Source organism: Struthio camelus, chromosome 3 (genome assembly GCF_040807025.1).
Source record: "Struthio camelus isolate bStrCam1 chromosome 3, bStrCam1.hap1, whole genome shotgun sequence".
Taxonomy (NCBI): domain Eukaryota; kingdom Metazoa; phylum Chordata; class Aves; order Struthioniformes; family Struthionidae; genus Struthio; species Struthio camelus.
This window is the reverse complement of record NC_090944.1, coordinates 83897959-83918523: the sequence shown is the minus strand read 5'-3', so window position 1 is coordinate 83918523 and position 20565 is coordinate 83897959. Positions and strand designations below refer to the sequence as shown.

General features: G+C 38.9%; 1 protein-coding gene across 3 annotated transcripts in view; it reads right to left on the bottom strand.

The window, feature by feature from the left end:
• Nucleotides 1-783: 783 nt before the first annotated feature.
• The window catches only part of SHPRH (SNF2 histone linker PHD RING helicase), a 57703-nt gene continuing 37921 nt past the window's right edge, over nt 784-20565 (bottom strand). Inside the window, exons 24-31 of one of the 3 annotated variants that reach the window (XM_068938814.1) lie at nt 19872-19973; nt 19361-19432; nt 17334-17522; nt 11200-11292; nt 10579-10665; nt 9919-10097; nt 2851-2931; nt 784-1585 (exon numbers count right to left, since the gene is read on the bottom strand). In XM_068938814.1, the coding sequence (XP_068794915.1) occupies nt 1489-1585; nt 2851-2931; nt 9919-10097; nt 10579-10665; nt 11200-11292; nt 17334-17522; nt 19361-19432; nt 19872-19973 (900 nt within the window). In that variant the 3' untranslated portion in view covers nt 784-1488. Of the gene's footprint in view, nt 1586-2850; nt 2932-9918; nt 10098-10578; nt 10666-11199; nt 11293-14150; nt 14321-17333; nt 17523-18202; nt 18388-19360; nt 19433-19871; nt 19974-20565 lie in introns of those variants that run through there. The other 2 variants (XM_068938815.1, XM_068938816.1) reach the window with 2 other exon arrangements.

The window sequence follows — 20565 nt, the reverse complement described above, 5'->3', positions numbered from 1 at the left end:
ACAACTCAAACGTAGCATGCTTGAAAACAGAAAGCAAGCTCAAGAACTATAATGGTAAGTCTATAGAGCAGGCTTGCAAAGAGTAAAAATTCTAATACTATGAGATTTCTTAAAGGGTCCATTTTAATTAATCTCCATTCCAAGTAAGATTTCTAAACTATAAGAAAAAGCATTCTCCGCTGAAACAGTGAATGCTGTAATTTAAGGGAAGTGATGTATTGCTTATGTATACCTTTGCCCAGTCTCTAAACACAAAATTGTGTTTAATCTCAATTAAGTAACTGAGCTTGCTTCCATAATACCATCAGAAATGACAGTAAGCAAAGTTTCATCCATTACCTATGCCAAAAGACTTAAAACTAATCTTTCTTATCTTCAGCAGTCAAAAAGTTAGCCTAAGTTTATTTTCTAGACACTCTCTCTACAATCAGTAGATAGAGATGAGGCAAAGTGATGTATCTCAGGTACGTAAGGATGGAAAATTTCACAAAGGCTTCATCTCTCTCCAGTAATCATCTAACTTATATTACGTACCTACTATTCAGACTGCCTAATTTAATCTAATTTGAATATTTAGATTGCTGTATTTTGGGGGGGTGGGGTGGGGAAGCAGACAAAAAAAACAGGGTGAGAAAATATATACAAACACCAAATAATTATAAAGTGATCAGTAGCCTAACCAATACTTAGAAAAAAAAATCCAAAACAAACATTCCTCCTCACCGCCCCCATCCCCAACAAAGCACTAATTTAGTTATGGCTTCAAGAATAACTGAAAACATGTACAGTAAGTTCAAGTGTTTAACTGTGATTTCAAGACCAATACACATACAAAAAGCATAATTTAATTTATCATCATTTTGCAGTAAGTGAACAATAACAATGACATCTGTGTTACATAAGTCTTTACGAATAGCTAAACATCTAATACAAATATCCAAATGATTATTAAAGATTAATTATTTAAAGCATTACCAATAAGATGCTCAGTAATTCAGCATTCTAGGCTAACAACCCTAGAAACTCTTTCTAGAAGAATATTAATTTACAATTGTTCTTTCTGAATAATGCTCTGTACAGTAAAAAAACCTAGACTTGTGTTTTGCTTCCCTTTCCCACCCCACCACCCACATAGTTTGCCCTCAGACTGAACTACTAGCCAGTCAAACTTGAGGGTAAAAATCCCACTGACTTAAAGGATCCAATACCTCAGCTTCAGAGTCCAGCTCAAATGCTCTTTGGGAATAAAATCCATTTTTTTGTATAATGTGCAAAGTGCAAGTTTTCTCCAGTGCTATTAGAAATGTGCGCGGCTAAGAATTTCACCACAGAATAAAATGATAGCAAATAAAAGACTTTCCAATTTCTAACAGTTCTAATAAGGACAGACATTAGATAATGTTTACAGGAACAACAGATGAAATGGATTAAATATAGGTGCATATTAGGTCAGGTATTCTCTGATTCCACTAGGTCAAACCAATGTTTTTACTCAAGTTCTTCAGTTTCCTCCGTAAAAAGGTCAGCCAAATCTGCCACCGTCAGAACTGAGGCTTCTGACTGTTTCATGGAAGAGCTTGTGTGGCTAGGGGAAAAAATTGAACGCAATCATCAGTGAAAGAATCAGCTTAAGCAACATGCTGTATGCACTAAAGACAGACTACATAGTATCAAATAATTGCTCAGCTATAAAGCTCAGCAGAAAAATACACTTTCCACTAGGCAAAGCACAAACCCTGATTAGGTAGGTCTCTTGCACAGTCTGAGTAAGACGCAAAGTTCATCTACTTCCCCTTGTCCACACCAGATACTTCAGAGGCAGCAGAACATTGGACAGCTTTGTCCTCTAACCTTTAAGGGGCCGGCTTAGGATTTGGATATTAAGGATTAGGTTTGATATTGCTTTCAAGAGATTAAGCCTCATTAGATCGCTCAGCTACTGCATCATTTAACTGAATTTTACATGCAAAAGTACTGCTGCTTTACAGATGTGGAAACGTACAAGACCAGTCTTTCCAAGCTAAAGCTGAAATATTTTGTAATTACAGTCATTCAAAGATATACAAGTAAATGCTTTAGTCTAATTATTAACAGACAAAAAACTGTGAGAAAATAACTCATTTTCCTTAACTAATGCCTCTTCCTAGACTTGTGTAGATACAATGTAGTTTGAGGAACAGCACCCTTAGACTTTCTGTGCAAAGAACGTAAATACCACTTTTGTTCCAGTCCCAGTCTTTTTATTGCTTATAGTTTTTGGAAAGGATAGACACAATGAAAACTGCTCTGTTTCCACACACCAGACTGACTTACAAGCTGGCAGCTGGACAACCTCTGTACTGACTGCAAAAACAACCAGTGTGACAAAGCAGTTATAGTCCATGTTTGTAGATTTTAAAAACAATGAAAGAAAGAATAAAGTCCTATAGCAGAGCTTACAACCCTTGCTCTCCAGTGGCAAGCTTAGTATTGCTACATGAATTTCAATGCTTTTATACTAATAGAAATGGGTAAACTGAAAGGTTTAATCAGGCCCACATTTATGCCTCTAAAACATAATTTAGTGACTATTTGGGCTTTTCTGAAATAAAATATACACAATATAAACACAATATGTTCCCCTGAAAATTATAATACTTAAGTTTCAACATACTGGACACAGACTAAATGATCCATTTTTCAAGTCCTAAAGCTTTCGTTTCAGTCAAAATAATTTGAAGTATAGCAAAAATTCATATTTAAGATACTTGTATTTAAGATACTTGTACTTAATCATAAAAAAGTACAGCTGAAGCCCACCTTTTCATTTTCACTGCAATACTAATGTTTTAAAAAAAATTCAACACATACCTTCTGTCTACAGTTTTCAGCATAGTCTGCATTCTCTCTTCTATTGTTGCCTTTATTAGGAACCTATGAACAATGGTAGACCTGAACATGTTTAAAAAAAGGAAAGAAAACCGAAAGTGAGCAGAATGAATGTTGTCACTGTCAAAAGTCCAAGACTGAATTTTTTGTCTTGTACTAAATATTTTCAGATTGCTGAAAAACACAGAATCACAGAATGGTTGAGGTTGGAAGCAACCTTTAAAGATCATCTAGTCCAACCCCCTTGGCTCAAGCAGGGTCACCTAGAGCACATTACCCAGGATTGTGTCCAGATAGCTGTTGAACATCTCCAGGGCAGGAGACTCCACAACCTCTCTGGGCAACCTGTGCCAGTGCTCTGTCACCACCACACTGAAGACATTTTTCCTTATGTTCAGACAGAGCTGCCCGTGTTTCAGTTTGTGCCCGTTGCCTCTCGTCCTGTTACTGGGCACCACAGAGAAGAGTCTGGTCCCATCCTCTTGACACCCTCCCTTCAGATACTTGTACACATTGATCAGATCCCCCCTGAGCCTTCTCTTCTCCAGGCTAAACAGGTCCAGCTCTCACAACCTTTTCTCACAGCAGATGCTCCAGTCCCTTCATCTTAGTTGCCCTTTGCTGGACTCGCTCCAGGAACTCCACGTCTCTTTCACACTGGGGAGCCCAGAACTGGACACAGTACTCCCAGGTGAGGCCTCCCCAGGGCTGAGGAGAGGGGCAGGATCACCTCCCTCCACCTGCTGGCAACACTCTGCCTAATGCACCTCAGGATACCATTGGCCTTCATGGCCACTAGGGCACACTGCTGGCTCATGCTTAACTTGTTGTCCACCAGCACTCCCAGGTCCTTCTCTGCAGAGCTGCTTTCCAGCAGGTCAGCCCCCAGCCTGTCCTGGGGCATGGGGTTATTCCTCCCCAGATGCAGCACCCTGTACCCTGTACTTGCCTTTGTTCAACTTCAGGAGGTTCCTCTCTGTCCAACTCTCCAGCCTGTCCAAGTCCCTCTGAATGGCAGCCCAGCCTTCTGGTGTGTCAGCCACTCCTCCCAGCTTTGTATCATCAGTAAACTTGCTGAGGGTGCACTCTGTCCCTTCCTCCAGGTCATCGATGAATACGTTGAACAAGACCGGACCCGGGACTGACCCCTGGGGGACACCGCTAGCTACAGGCCTCCAACTAGACTCTGCGCCACTGACCACAACCCTCTGAACTCGGCCATCCAGCCAGTTCTCAAGCCACCTCACTGCCCACTCATCCAGCCCACACTTCCTGAGCTTGCCTATGACGATGTGAGGGGAGACAGTGTCAAAAGCCTTGCAGAAGGCCAGGGAGACAACATCCACTGCTCTGCCCTCCTCTACCCAGCCAGTTGTCCCATCATAGAAGGCTATCAGGTTGGTCAAGCATGATTTCCCTGTGGTGAATCCATGCTGACTACTCCTGATCACCTTCTGGTCCTCTGTATGCTTAGAGATGGCCTCCAGGATGAGCTGCTCCACCACCCTTCCAGGGATGGAGGTGAGGCTAACTGGCCTATAGTTTCCTGGCTCCTCCTTCTTACCCTTTTTGAAGACTGAGGTGACATTTGTTTTCTTCCAGTCCTCAGGCACCTCTCCTGATTGCCATGACCTCTCAAAGATGATCGAGAGTGGCCTAGCAATAACATCCGCCAGCTCCCTCAGCACTCGTGAGTGCGTTCCATCAGGGCCCGTGGACTTGTGGGTGTCAAGTTTGCCTAAGTGATCTCTACCCCGATCCTCCTTGACCAAGGGAGTCTTCCTTTCTGCAGATTTTCTCCCTGGCCTGGGAATCCTGAGGGCTGGCCTTAGCAGTAAAGACTGAAGTAAAGGCAGCATTCACTATCTCTGCTGTCTCCATGTCCTCTGTTGCCAGGGACCGTACCCCATTCAGGAGCGGGCCCTTCCTTTTGCTATTGAAATATTTGAAGAAGCCCTTCTTGTGGTCCTTGACATCCCTTGCCAGATTTAATTCCAAATGGGCCTTGGCATTTCTTGTCACATCCCTGCATACTCTGACAATGTCCCTATATTTGTCCCGAGTGGCCTGTCCCTGCTTCCACCTCCTGTACACGTCCTGCTTATGTTTGACTTCTGCCAGGAGTTCCCTGTTCATCCATGCAGGTCTCCTGCTCCCTTTGTTCGACTTCTTGCTCACAGGGATGCACTGTTCTTGAGCCTGGTGGAAGTGATCCTTGAATATTAACCAGCTCCCTTGGACCCCTCTTCCTTCTAGGGCCCGATCCCGTGGAATTCTTCCAGGAAGGTCCTTGAAGACGCCAAAGTTAGCTCTCCTGAAGTCCAGGCTTGTGACCCTACTTATTGCCCTGCTTCCTCCTCGCAGGATGCTGAACTCCACCATCTCGTGGTCATTGCAGACAAGGCTACCCTAAACCTCCACAACTCCAATCAGTCCTTCATTTTTTGTTAGTACAAGGACTAGCAGCACACCTCTCCTCGTTAACTCCTTCATCACCTGTGTCAGGAAGTTATCATCAGTGCTTTCCAGGAACCTCCTGGATTGCTTGTGCCTTGCTATGTTGCTCCTTCAGCAGATGTCAGTGTGGTTTAAGTCCCCCATGAGAACTAGGGCCTGTGATCATGAAGCTACTTCCAGCTGTCTGTAGAAGGCCTCATCGACTTCCTCTTCCTGATCAGGTAGCCTGTAGCAAACACCCACATCAGTGTCACCCATGTTAGTCTACCCTTTAATTCTTACCCAGAAGCTCCTGACCTACTCAAATCCACCCCTAGGCAGAGCTCCATACATTCCATATATATATTCTCACATAAAGGGCAACTCCACCACCTCACCTTCCTGGCCTATCTTTCCTAAAAAACACGTAGCCATTCAAGATAACATTCCAGTCATGTGAGTTATCCCACCAAGTCTCTGTAATCGCAGTGAGATCATAGCCCTGCGACTGTGCACACATCTCTAACTCTTCCTGTTTATTCCCCATGCTGCGTGCACTGGTGCACAGGCACTTCAGAGAGGTATTGGAGCATGCCAGTTTCCCAGGAGGGGTGCAAGAGGATACCCCATAGTCATGTCCTGTAGGCACTTCCTTGGCTGCATGCCCTTGCTGGAGGTATCCCCACCTGAGCCCCGTTTTGCTGTCTGGGTGGTCTCTATGACTCTCCCCTTTCCCCATCTCCCCCATCTTTCCTAGTTTAAAGCCCTCCTTGTCAACAGGCTGGCCAGTCTGGTAAAAGACACATGTGCCCCTTTTAGTGAGGTGGATCCCATCTCTCCCAGTCATTGCTGGTCTTCAAACAGGGTTTTGGCTTCTGTGACCATGGGACCCTGTTGCCAACGCCAGTGGTACAGCCAGTTGTTTACTTGGAAAATCCATCTACTCTTCCTCCCATCCTTCCCCTAAACTGGCAGGATCGAGAAGAAAATGACCCGGGCCCCCAGACCCTCGATCACCATCTCCAGAGCTCTGAAATCCCATTTGATAGTTTCCAAGTTGCCCTTCGTATCATTGGTGCCCACATGGAAGAGCAGCAGGGCGTAACAGTCAGATGTGTGGATAAGCCTCAGCAGTCTTTCCACGACATCTGAGATTCGAGCCCCCGGCAGGCAACAAACCTCTCTAGACAAGTGGTCAGGTCGGCAGATGGGTGCTTCTGTCCCCTGCAGCAGGGAGCCACCCACAAAAATCACTCGCCGCTTCTTCCGGGTGATCCTGTGAGGCACAGGGTCTGTCAGCTCAGTTGCTTCACTTGAAGCCATGCCCAGCTCCTCCTCAGCTTGGAAGGCACTAAACCTGTTCTTCAACTGCAAGTCTTCAGGAAGAGCAAGAGTCTTTCTCCTCATACGAGAAGTAATCAGCTTCCAGCCTTCATCTTCTACAGACTTAGGACTTACTGATTCACATGGCACAGAGGGCACCTGCATCTCCACTGCAGAGGGGGGTTGAAACTCCTGAAGCTGTAGGATCTCTGAAAATATCCTTTTTATCTCTTGCTCATCTTCACAGATGCTACACAGCCTGCTTACTTCCTCCTGTAACTCTTTGCCCTGGCAACACAACTCAACAGCAGCACATCTTCTGCAGAAAAGATAACTGACATCCTCAGCTTCACAGAGAGGCCCCAGGCACTCCCTGCAATCTGAGGCCTGCAGAGCTACATCCACTGTCAGAAGGTCTGTCTAGGTGGAAGCGTCTAACACAGCTGATGCAGCGAGTCCAAAAGCTACCACGGAATGTGCTCTGCAGAGCGTCAAAACCATATCTGAGGAAGCATACACCACGAAGACTGGAGAGGAAGGGGCCTTCTCGCGCCCTTGTCCTTGCCTAGCTCTCCTTTCCTCAAAGCAGCAAGCTTCTAGTTCCTCAGTTCTCAGTTCCTCAGACCCTCTAGTTCCTCAGAGGGTCCACAGAAAGCCCCCACAACTTCCAACAAGGTTCTCAGAAGTTCTAAGCAGATCCCAGACACTGCTGCACAAGCTGCTGTATCTGCTTGCTTCCTCTGCTAACTGTACTCTGGGAGCTGCGCTCTACGCCTGGCTCTTACATAGGCCTCTGCCTAGCACTCATGAATTTTAAGAGACAAATCTTACAAAGTGATTAGCAACTTCCAGGGTGTTCAGTATGTCCCAGAGCACACAGTTCTACTTTGCTGTATCACATGCTAAAAGAATATAAGCCATATTAAGCAAAATCCTGAAGCAGAGGCTGAGCAAAGTTTGCTTTCTGTGTCCTTACTATAAACAAACAGTCCTCAAGCTCCCAGCAGGTGGATTACAGTAACAACTTCAGTCCATTGGTTGTACATAATGTTTTATACTGCATTATCAGCAGCTGATCCAAGAGATGGCGCTCAGCATAATGGATAACAGAAGCTCATTCCCAGAGTTTTAATAATACTGTCCTTAAAGATGGCAAAATGGTATAAAAATTTTAAGTCAGTTTTTTTTTTTTTTTAAATAAAAACATGAAAAATCTGCTTGCAAAATAAAGATTAAAAAAGAAAGCTAGAGTGAAAAAATAAAATGTTAGACATAAGAGAGTGAAACAGAAAAGAGTCAGTTCCAAGGATAAGAGTGGAAGAATCATTCAGGGCTTCCCCATATACACATTTTTTCGAGTTATAAACCTTGAAGAATGTGAATGTCTTTCAAATCCTGAATTGAAATTTTGTAGGTAACAGCAGTAACATTACCCAGTGGAACTCTGAGGGAATATGTGACCCATGGGCAAAGGTCTACACAAAGGAAGAGAACTAATTTAGAAGAACAACTGGACAGGTAATATTCACAACAGTGAAACTAAGCAGAATTTTCCCTTATGCTCACTTTCAAATAAACAAGGTTTTCTATAGCCTTATTTTTAAATTATAACACATGTTCCTGCTGGTTTTATTGCAGGGTGTTATTCTTTTGCCTAACCTTTAGAGCCAACATCATGTGAAATTACAATGCAAGCTGTTGCAAACAGGCTTTCCTATGCTCTCACAGTTGATTCAAAATCTTTACCAACACACCCAAACATCCACCTGTTCAAAAACATTCTTTCACATACAGGCTCCTTCATGCCTGCTCCCTTTACCTTCATTCCCAAAACACCAAATCCCTTATTATTACTCCAGAATAGTATTATCACAGAATTGATTCTAGCTATGTTTCTACTTTGGATACAGGGATTTATTACTATTATTTTTCAAGTGACATGAAAACTAAAGAGAAGCATTTACATAAAATCCATTGAGGATAAACTTCCTAAAACCTTTTTTAAGTGGTGAGTACTGCCCATGGGAAATCTAAAAACATTGAAATGAATAAAAGATATGCAAGTTCATTAGTCTCTTCAGAAAGATTTAGATGACATGAGGAAGAATTATGATTTGAAAATTAACCAGCTTAAAAGAGTATGTGCTATAACTGGTCCAGAGCACTCCTGTTAAGACTGGAAATAACTGCATATTTTTTTTAAATGTTTCTCTAGACAACTTCATGTCAAACAACCATGCAAAAAGGAAGAACTAAATTCATACATACATATATATATAAAAATTACATACAGCTTTTTTTTTTTTTTTTTTAAATAGTCAGAGCTTTTCCTCTAGTCATAAAAAATGCAGGACAATACTCTTATAAAATGCAGTGAAACATAAGAACAGCCAAACTGAGTTAGACCAAAGGTCCATCTAAGAGTAGTAGCCTGTCTTCAACAGCAGCCAAAAGCTTAGAGGCAGCGTAGAGACATTTCCCCCTAGCGCTCTTCGAACCCTTTGCAGCTCAGGGAACCAGATGCAGCTTCCATGCAGTTATGGATTTCTCTTCTGAATTTGTTCAGTCTCCCTTAACTAAGGAAACCGTGGCAGGACCCTATTCCAAGACAGCGATTACAGCAGTCTTTTAAATGGTAAGACATGTACATTTAAAACTCAAAGCAAAGGAAAAGCCAGAATGTTGGTCTCAGATATCCTGGTGAATGCTGCATTTTAAAATCACGTTAAACAATTCTCACCATAACTACTATTTTTAACAGAAAACGCTAATGCAGCTCCTAATCTGGAGCCAAGAATGACCAGCCAGAATGACCCTCTCAGTGAAACTGGAAAGGGTAGTGTCTGAACTCAGCTGCACATGAGATAAACGCTGAGTTGCTCCTGTCAAAACTAAGACATTTCAGGATATGTTTACAAGCAGAATTTTGAAGTGAAAAACTAAGGCATCAGTGGCACACACAAAATAGGGCAGCAGCTGAACCATATTTTTCAGGATTTGGGACTCAAGAGCCTACATTCTTCCTAAATTCTACTTTTAGTTCCCAAATCATACAACAGAGCTTCCCGAAGTACACACTAAGGTATCCTTTCAGCAAAATTTTTTTTATAATGCTTTTAACTTTCTGTTCCTCATGTGATTATCTTTAAAAATAGTATTCCTATGAATACCCTCACCTCAAAAATTGAGAAGTTCAGTGAACGAGATTGATGATTTATTCAGATTTTCAGATAACTATGCAGTTCTATTCTGGAGCATATTTGAACAACTTAAAGCTGTTTTAACTCTTACTTTGTTTGGCCAATACGATGTACTCTGCCAATAGCCTGAAGTTCATGTGCAGGATTCAAAATCGGTTCCACAAGCAGAACATGAGTCGCTTCGATTATGTTTAATCCATTGGAACCAGTGTGAAGAGGCAGCAGCAAAATATTGATCTTGGGATCATATTTAAAAGCAGAGAGATTTTCCTAAAAGGCAAACATCACAATAGCATGACAAAAGTTCCTGAATAAAGGGTGCAGTGGACGTCTCTATATTTTAAAGAAATTAACCAACCAGCAGTTTGCAGCACCAGACGGACAGTCCTGCAGTCTGACTGAGACAAGACCAGCCATCACTAAACAGACACTGGACACACGTCAGTAAGGCAAGGATTTTTTTTTTTTTTTAAAACATTTGTCAGCATGTCTCATCCTTACCATCCATGCTAACATTTCTTTCTCAAAACTGAATGCACTGTTTATCTCCAGAGGTTTTTTAATAGTGGCTTTATGTGATTAAGATTTTTTAGAATTAATGAGCTTAGAGATCAAAGACTATGCCAAACAAATTTGCTGCTCTTTCAGGTTCTGAAATGAAGTAATAAAGTTAAAGGATGAAAAGGATGAATTACATTAACTGTAACTTTCCCCACTGAAAGTAGTTTGAAGAAAAATATCCTTTATGTACCTGAAATTTACTAATTCCATTGATCTGAGAAAAAACCATGTTGTTGTCATACAAAGCTTTTGAAATTATGTCCAACACATCTTGCCACTGTAAAACAAACATAGTAAAACTCTATTATAAACAGCAATGACTAAAAAAAAGAATAAATATCTCAAAGAAAGTAGATTAAAAAGGTCTTCTATAATACTAGCACTTAAAGCTTTTAAAAATATATATAAAAAATTGTGTTCCAGGTATGTTACCTTTAACAAATCTAAAGAAGAAACGTGATTAAAAAGATTAGCTTGAATAAAAAAATTGGTAGTAACCACAAAAAAGTTTTATAATGTATCCAAAACTGCTGGACATCAAATTTAAAAATGTCTAGAACTTCTAATGCCCATATATAAACGTGTTTGTCCTTTAAAGAAACAAGCTTTTCCATCTCTTAATTTCAATTATTGATCATGTCCCAATTACACGAGTTGCCCAATGAATTCTCAAAACAATCAAGTGGCTGTACAGAGCTACTCAACATTTTGGTAGCTAAGCTGAATTTCTGAAAATATTATGACAGTCTTAAACTCACAGAACACCAAAAAAAAAAAAAAAAAAGATTAGACAGAAAATGGCAGTTAATACCGTTGAGAAAACTAAGGATTTAGCCCCAGGATCTTTAAATTGAATTCTCTTCAGTGTTCGGACCACAGCTTCCACTTTGGTGGAGTGGCTTCCCTTCGAAAAGTAAGAGATCATCATCAGTACAGTAGGTTATTATACAACAACCCCTTTCAAATTCACTTCTAATTATAAAGCATTATATTAGGACTTTTACATATCTCATACATCTTAAAAAGAGGTCAGCAAATACATTACATAAATTGGCATGCTTCTTAAAAGAGAAGACAAAACTATACTTAGAGATTTGAAGAATTTTACCCTGTTTAGACGGCAGCTTCCCAAGTAGAGACTAGAAACAAATTTAATTACTGGCAGACTGAAGAAAGGATGGCTTGAGTAGCACTGAACTGCTTTTATAACTCCCCGATAATGCACTGCTACAGGATCTGTGATGTATTACAATGCGCACAGCACATGGAAGAATGAAGTGCCACACATATACACCTGTCTGATTCTGAAAGGGGCAATCTGGATACCAGAAGCAATGCAGTTGCACCAGACATGGCAGGTAGGCCTGCAGAGGTTTAAACTGCTCAGCTACACAATTTTTAAATCATCTTCCAAATGCTTACTTAACTTTCCCTCCCTTCACACCTCTTGAAAGTAGATAATGAAAAAATGTACATGAAACCTTTTTCTGTTGCTTTTGTTTTCCCATTTTGGCAACACTATACTTATGCTCAATACTATCAAGTTACTAATTATCTTAAAAATGATTAGATATTGCAAATATAATTAATTTAATCATTGCAGGACTATGTGCTGTACTGAAAACACGTCTGCATATTCTGTCCATCTTCCACTCGTCTGAAAATATTTCATTGAAATGATTAATGAATTCTCTCACATACAGAAATTCCAATATACCCAAGAGAAAAGATACAATACTACAGTCTACTACTTGTTCACTTTGATTTCTGTACTCCTCCCTTAATTCAGGGAGGGGATTCTGAGAAACAGTTCTTTAGTATCTGCATCTAATCCCTTCAGTGTGTACTTTGTGTTACAATAATTTTACCTAATGTATTTTTTTTTTGAGAAGCCGTTATGTAATTGCTTACTTGCTCTTACATGTCTAATAATTTCATGGTGCAGTACTTTCAGCTGGGCAAGTATTGTTTTATTTCTGTCTGCACCTGTCCTCTGAATGTTAAATTAACTATGTTGGCTTGCTACGACGACAGATCAAATTTACTGAAGTTATGCTGCTTGCAGAATTGGTAGGGAAGGACAACACCAGTCTAAGCACAAGTTGGGAACCAAGGTTGGGCAGCTCAGTTATTAATGTTATGCAGCTGAATGGATGCTCCACAGATCCGTGTCAGAGACCTTCTGTAGCCTGTTTTATCAAAGGCTGCAATAAGTAGTACCATTTTTTCCCCTAGGATCTTCTACAGTGATTGTAACTGTGTCACAGACATAGAAGTAAAACAGCTTTTTCATGACATCTCTGTTGCACGTGGTAGACATTAACACTCCGTTTCCAAAAGTCAGAGAGGCTATTACAAGTGCTTAAGTCAGTAGGTATTATGATCTGCAAGGATGGATGACATCTGCAATTTTACAGCAGCCGCCTGACAAACAAAACCATCTTTAGTTAGGAGATCTGACACTAATTTTCAGCTTTTCCTATGCATTTCTGGGTCAACTTTCAAGGTGATTTATGTGTTTTTCTGATACCACTCATCTTGGAATCAAACATGACAATTCCAGCTCATCTACTCTGACTAGCTTTTCCTTGGAAACATTTCACAAAAGGAAGAAAAGAAATGGAAAGGGATAGGGCAATCCCTCTTCTCCAGGTAAGATTTTTTTTAAAGTACGATCATAAAAAATTTTTTTGCTAAATTCTCCTTGTCATCTGTCCAACAGAAGCGATAACTGCCCAGATCATTCGTGAGCTGTGTTCATATAAAACCTCTTACACAACTATACAGTCCAAATTAACTTACTGAATAGTGTCATGTATACTGTAGCCATTTATTTAAATAAATGGGTAAGTTAACAATTTATCCCTACTGTACAGTATTTATGCAAATTAGGTACAATCCAAGCTACTCCGCACCATTTTACTTTGCAGAAATCACTTACATAGAGCCTTTTAGCATTTGCAAAGCAGCAGCTTTACAAACAAGTTTCACATGCAGTATCAAACCTATTGAGAAATGGAAAAATAAACTGACCAAATTTAATCCTTTTAGTGAGAAAACTGCTTACTCAAAGCAAATCCATAAATTCAAGATGAAGTTTGTTAATTCCACTGTAAGTTCAAGCTATGTACATTTCTAACCTGAGTAACCTTAAGACTTTTCTGCTTTAAGCATCAATAATCTTTCTTCCTGCTTATGTTTGTTAATACTACTTGTCTCAGCACCCAAAACTGGAGTCCACCTCTAGACAGTTTGGAATTAATTCCCAGGTGTAATCCCCTATATGACTAAAGTCTTATACACTCTTCACCAGCAGGGTATGGCCTACATTTTAACTGGCCATTATTTAAAAGCGTGTAAATTACCTTTCTAAGATCTTACTACTGAGGTATTTTGGCTGAGGATTTAAAAGGAAGAAAAAGGAAAAAAAAAAAAGAAAAAAGAAAAAAAAAGTCAGATTTTGCTGTCGGTTTTTGTTTCCTTCAGTTCTTTGGTTCTTTTTTTCCCCTGCTATAAGAAACAGTAACTCTAGCCACTGTTGTTGATCTTGCCATCCTTCAGACTTCTTATGAGTGCGGTGCTACAAATGTGTTTTTGTACAAGATCAGCCAGATGAACTATGGTAGAGAAAAAACACTACAATAATCAAAGCGGTTACAGTCCTTTTGCTTTATTCTGTCATCAACAGAACTAAATGGACAGAGTTGTGCTTATTCCTGTTTTAAACAGTGCAACAGAGAAAACATAAATCTCTATCCTTTCACTTACATTACATTAGACATATTTTATTAGACTCGTCTCTCAACGAGCACTTTACCAAAGCTTTGGTTCACAGCTCACAAAAACACTTCCACGTTTCTTCTCCATGTTTACAGAGAGTTGAAATTCATAGAGGTACCCTCGCTACTACGCGTCCTTGGTTCTCAATCTGTCTTTAAAAAACATTGCCTTGCTTAGTACCCGTACATCTTGATTTTGTCCTTTTGTTGAATATCCAGACTAGTATTTATAAACAGATTAACGAGTTCAGATTAATTATGCACACATTAGAATCAGAACTATCTAACAAACAATTTCTTTCTCCGATGACAGGCTAGCAATAGCCATTGTAATACTAACCAGATACCGGAACCTTTTACAGAAGCAACGCATACAGGGATGTCATTAATCTCTCTCCTAGTATAAAATGCTCCCTTTTACAGTAGTCCTTTTGCATCCAACTGAAGCATAAACTTAGCACGGACAGTGCTGGTACGGTAAAGAGCAAGAGGTATTCAACACAACAGGAAATGAAAAAAATCCCCACACTTGGGACAGAAAAAGACCAGCGGGACTGAGAAACACACAGCTTTCCATACACAGACTGCAAGACATTGAGGCTAATCTCAGTATTCTCCAGCAACTATAACACAGTTGATTAACTTTTGTTAACAGCCGTCCTTAAAGGAACGAGGCGAATGATTTCATTTGTAACAACGCTACTTGTTCTGATAGTACATAAATTACAACTACAATATAAAGTGGATGAGGATGGACGCGACTCAAGATGACATGCAAATTCAAATGGCACTCATGTTTCTGCTTAACTAGAAGTTAACAACTTGACGCAGAAATCCAAGGAAACACTACAGCCCTTTATGCAGAACAGTAGATGACAAGGTCCTTCTGTGTTTAAAATTTATGAAACAGTTGAACTTTTTTCTTTGTTGGAAATAACATCTCCTCTAAATCCTACATAAATGATCTGTTAAAAACTCCTGTAAAGTGAGGTCCTATTAACTAGCACTTCAAAAATACAGCCTATTTACTCCCCCTTGTGCCAAATGCTGTCAACTACTTTGAGTCTAATAATTTGATTTACAATGCATCTACACATAAATAGAATTGTAGTCATTGTCCAGGGAGGCTGATATAACTAGTGTGAACGTGGCAAAATGGACTCCAGTAAAGGCTAGCAACCCTAGCATGCCAGTAAGGGCCAAGGAGTCTTGCAGATTCCACTGAAGTCTTTGTCAGCCTATTTCATTACTACTTTTTAACTATACCAGCCAGATTAAAACTACCATGAATATGTCTAGCTGTACCATAATCATATTCTTATTTACTTTAAGATAGCAGGATCCCCTTAATCAGAATATTATCAACATGAGTCTCCACCTTTGCACTTCAGATTACAATCCTCATCTTTTTCCTCCACAACTACTGTGACCACAAGTTACAAATGAAGTTTTCCCCATGGACTCGAGAATTTTAAGGTCACTTTTCTAGTTAGGGGAAACTCAGGCTGCAGTATTTTGCTCAGAGTGACTTTATCTGGATGGCTATTTCAATGAGACTTGTAGATAATTATCTTTGAAACTCAAAATCTCCATCAAGCTATTTGACAATAACCAGTGGTTTCTGAAGTTAAGAAAGAACAGTCTAAGGCAACACAATGAAAAAGCATTATCTCCTTAGAAGCCAGACTAAAAAGAATAAGCAAAGTCACAGAGGAAAATACTAGGGAAAGCAGCTCACAGTCTTTAATACAGCTGTACAATGTCAAGGGAAAGCGTTACGAAAAATTCCCCAGAGAGAAAACTGTTTAACATGGAAAGCCATGCTTTACCCAGCAATCACCTTTTCAGTAGGTATATGGTATCCTGTCAGCGGGGCTTCAAAGATCAACAAGTTTAAAATAGAGATATGCAAGGAGCACTAATAGGTTTTCCAAAAATTTCCTTTTGATTTTTCAAGGGAAAAACAAACAAAAAACTCCCAGAGAGAACAGGGTCCAGAACACTCAGCTAGAACGTGGAAAAGAAAAAAAGGCTTACACTCTGAAGCTGGATCAAAAGGATGAGAGATGAGCTCGAAGTAAGTGGCCTCACAACGATGTTACTGGTTATTCGTGAAGGTGAGGGGGAGGGAAATGTCTCCCGCAACCTCATACCTGTGGAGAAACCTTTCTCCACAGAACATATTCATGGTCAAGAGGTTCCAATGAAAAGCCTTGTTTTTGGCAAATAAAATATTATAAGACAAACAATTTTCTATTCTCTCTACTGTGATTTATTACTGAATAAATTTCCTGTCAAGTTACTGAAATGATATGCCCCTTAAAATCTGAAGTCAAACCACAATCTTATTAGTAAGTTAGAGAAAGTATAGTTATAGTCTCCCTTGAGCTTTTTAATATTCATTCTCCACTATTAATAAAGTAATGTTTTTTTCTAATTATAATTTGTATGAGAGGCACTATTTCATAGATTTGCAAACTGCAAAACTACCCTACCTCTCAGGTGCGCGGAAAGCTAGAGAAGCATTTATTTTGAATCTAAGTTTAAAATTGTAATTTAAGTTATGCGGTTGAAATGAAGATTTATCAATTTAAAATATTTATGTTATACTAACATCAGCAGTTTTCTCAGACTATACTCATTTTAGCAAAGGTAATAAAACTAGACCTCCAAAAAAAAACCTCACCTCTGCATTCCTACCAAAACAAAAACAAATAAAAAAACCCCCAGACCACACCCAATCACTAACATACAAACAAGCACACACATAATCTACTCTCACTAAGTGTCATACGCTATGAAGACCTAACTAAAGCTCAGTGAAAGCTCTCTCCCCTATGCCCCTCCACCAAAAAAGGAAAAAAAAAAAAAAAGACAAGCAGTGTTTAACAAATACGTAATTTCATAACTCATCTTCCAGGTCTTTCTTCACATACCTTTAAAGAATAAGTATATATAAAAAATATATTTAAAAGGGCCTACATATATCATATCTAAGAACGTGAAAGAACTGTACCTGTTGTTTTCTTCTCCCTTGTAAGAAAAGAATCTACTTACATACCCATATGGTGGATTTGTCTGCCTAAATGCAGTATGCAGCAAAATACAACTGTGTTAAATATATACTGCTGAAGTTTGGGCCACAAGACCTAGGTAACCAGCTTACCTTTACAGGAATATCATCCTCCTGATTTGCAGTTTCTGCAGTAAAGACATAGGATATTTCTTTATGAGACGTCGTCTGCCTGCAAATGGCGCATTTAATTGAGCTCCGACGAGTGCCAACACTGTACTGTTCTATGATGATAGCTATACACTCATTACAGAAACAATGTCCACATGTCAGCACTGCCCACTATGCAAGGAATTAAGAAGAAAAAAATCCAGTATCACTTTCGCATAAAGACAAAAGAAAAACAGTGTACTTACACAGCATTAAATTACATTTTCATAGAAACATTACTCTGTTTCACTCAACTCAGATTAAAGTGAAGAACTTTAGAACTATTTTCACCACAACAGCTGTTAAGAAGCATGGATTTCAAAGTTTAATGGGTCAGAGGGATTAATGACTCATAAAAGTTCTCTGCATTTATTATTCATTTTTTGCAGTTTTGCAAACTTCAAGTTTGCAATTTTAAACTTGAAGTAAGATATTACAGTATTTCATTTATATATGAACACAAATTCTTAATGCATAGGTTAAATACATAGAGCTAGGATCTGCAACATATTTTTAAACAAAATTATATAAATATTTATACTGAACATCTGTAAAACTCTATACATTCAGACTAGCTCAATCTTTATAGAACATTCCTGAAAGAAAATGCCTTAATTTTTGTGGATTAAGTCCTATGCAACATGTTTGAATTTAAGAAGAAATATAATTTTGTACAGAGAATCTTTTTTTTTTTTTTTTTTTAATCACAGAACACAAGCAGGTACAAAACCTGTGCTGCAGGAGCTGTCCCTCCTTTGAAGTCCTAGAATGCCACATGTCAGCTGTGATCTTTCTTAATAGAGAAGTAATTTGTAAAGCATGTTCTTGCAACTAGAAATGGTCTCTATCCTGTGCTACTCTGCTATTACGGACCACTCTAAGATGCAGGGGAGAGACGGGGAACCACCACTGTTTTCATAGGTCCAGGTAACAGAGGGAATTAATTGATGAACAAAGTGAACAAAGATCTTTCAGGCTTTGTAAGGTTCTTCCAATCCTGCAAAAACATGATAAAACTTCTTTGCAACAGGATGACAACTACCGTCTCAAGTGGCGGTCTCAGCCAAAGTTAAAAAATAAAAATAAAGTTAATTTTCCTTTTAGGGAGCATCTCCACCTCAGAGATGAAACATAATGGTACAGGGCAAGTAACCGCTCTGTAAAATCTGTATCTTCCTTGTTACAAGAGCGTAGTTGAGATTTTAGAAATGTAGCAGGAAACCAGTTCATGCGTACACGTGCCTGGAGTGATAGCTGAAGTGAACATATCTTAAAATAGCTAAAAAAAGAACCAGTTTGACTGCACAGGAGTCCTTTCATGTTTTTTACCTAACAAACAATGAAGTATTATCTACATTACTCTGTAAGCTTTAAGATATATATCAGGCTCAGACTAGCAGTTTTGATTAGAATTCAACTTGAACTTCAATATCTGCAGTTCAGAGTATGAGCAGTGGAAGAAGGAATCCAAACTATCAGTCTTTATTCTATTGATATTTTACTAATATTCATTTCTTTAAAGCTTATAACCTTAGAAGAAAAAAAAAATCCACAAACAATAGGAGCAGTTACAGTAAAACACATGGTATATTACAGAAGCAAATCTATTTCTTTATTCTTTTAGCATATAAATACAAAGAAAAAAAAGAGAGCAGTATTTATTCCATTCCTCTTTTTGACAAAAGTACGAAAGCAAAACTACAGACTTGTTATAAAGCAATCAGCAACGCACACATTTTTGGAACATTTCTGTCAAAACACTCGAGCACAAATGTTAACAGCTAATGGAACTGGAGGGGCTTGTAACTGAGCAAGATATTATCTCGGGGAGAGGACGGTACCTTATAGAAACAGGCTTACTTTCCTTGTTTTAATATAATATTCAGTTAAATTCAGGTCTTAAACTTGGCATGATTCAGATCGTGGTAAAGACTTTATAAAAAGTGAAAATTGTTGACTAAACATCTTACCTGTTTTCCCAGTTGACGTGCACAGATTGGGCATGGTTCTGGATTAACCCCCCCCGTAGTTTTATCCTGAGACTATAAAGCAGAAAAAAATCTTGTTTTGTTTCAATAAATATATATTTTTACATTTATTTAACCTATAAACCTACTTGCATTTGTTTGAGAAGTTCTTTGTATAAATATATACAGGCCTGTCATTTTACAAGGCATCGACCGAATGTAGACCAGTCACTTTTAATGAAGATTTTAACTAAAACTACATTTTGTTGAAAACTACTGCATAGTTTTACATTTGTTTAAATTAACAAGTGGACAAAACATATAACGCCATAACATTATGACTACGCTGAATATACGCTGAATATACGCTGAATTTCAACACACAGTGGATCTTTATAGAAAAATTTTTCTTGAAAATATGCATTCTGAATGAAAATATTAGCAGTTTTCTTCTGCTAGCTAAGTATACTGCACCATTTTAGTTTAACAACGATCAAGGAACAATAAACCTCACCTTCTCCAAATTAGTGAGATACAGAAGTTGTCCTAATTTCTTCTGAAGCTGTGATTTGGCAACTGCCTTGTCATTCAGAAGTTTCACTCGATTTTGTTCCACCTATCAAAACAGCACTAAATGAATGTACACAAAACAAGATTCCAACAACTATACGTAAGAAAACTAATTACTTCCCTTACATTTTCTAGAAGTCTTAATTTTTCATTTAACCTATGCAAAGACTGTAGAAACATCAAGCCGACTCCCTTTCAGATTAATTGCAGTTGACAGTGGTGTACTTATTAATACTACAGGAAAGGCAAACATCATAGTGATGAAGGCCAAAGGACGGGGGTTTCTTATATGTTTGAGAATTCATAAACAAATTTTAGTCTTTGTTAAACTTTTGTTTAAGCAAAGCCTGTAGCTTGTATTGCTACTTCCTAGAGAAAAGAAGCATTTTGATCTAACATACAATCTCATAGAAAAAAGAAAAGAAAGCCTTTGTTTCTGTTGAAAACTTTTTTCTATTGCTGCAACAAAAAAAAAAAAAAAGAAGTTAAATCAACTCAGCATTTTCTCTAGGTTCATGAACAGAAAACGTCTCTAAGGCTGCTCAGGAATTCCAAAATGCTGAAAAATACTTTGCCTTTTTAGTTTTCACTGCTGTTTAGATCCTTGTAGGAAGAAGAAAAACAAGTGAGAAGTCAGA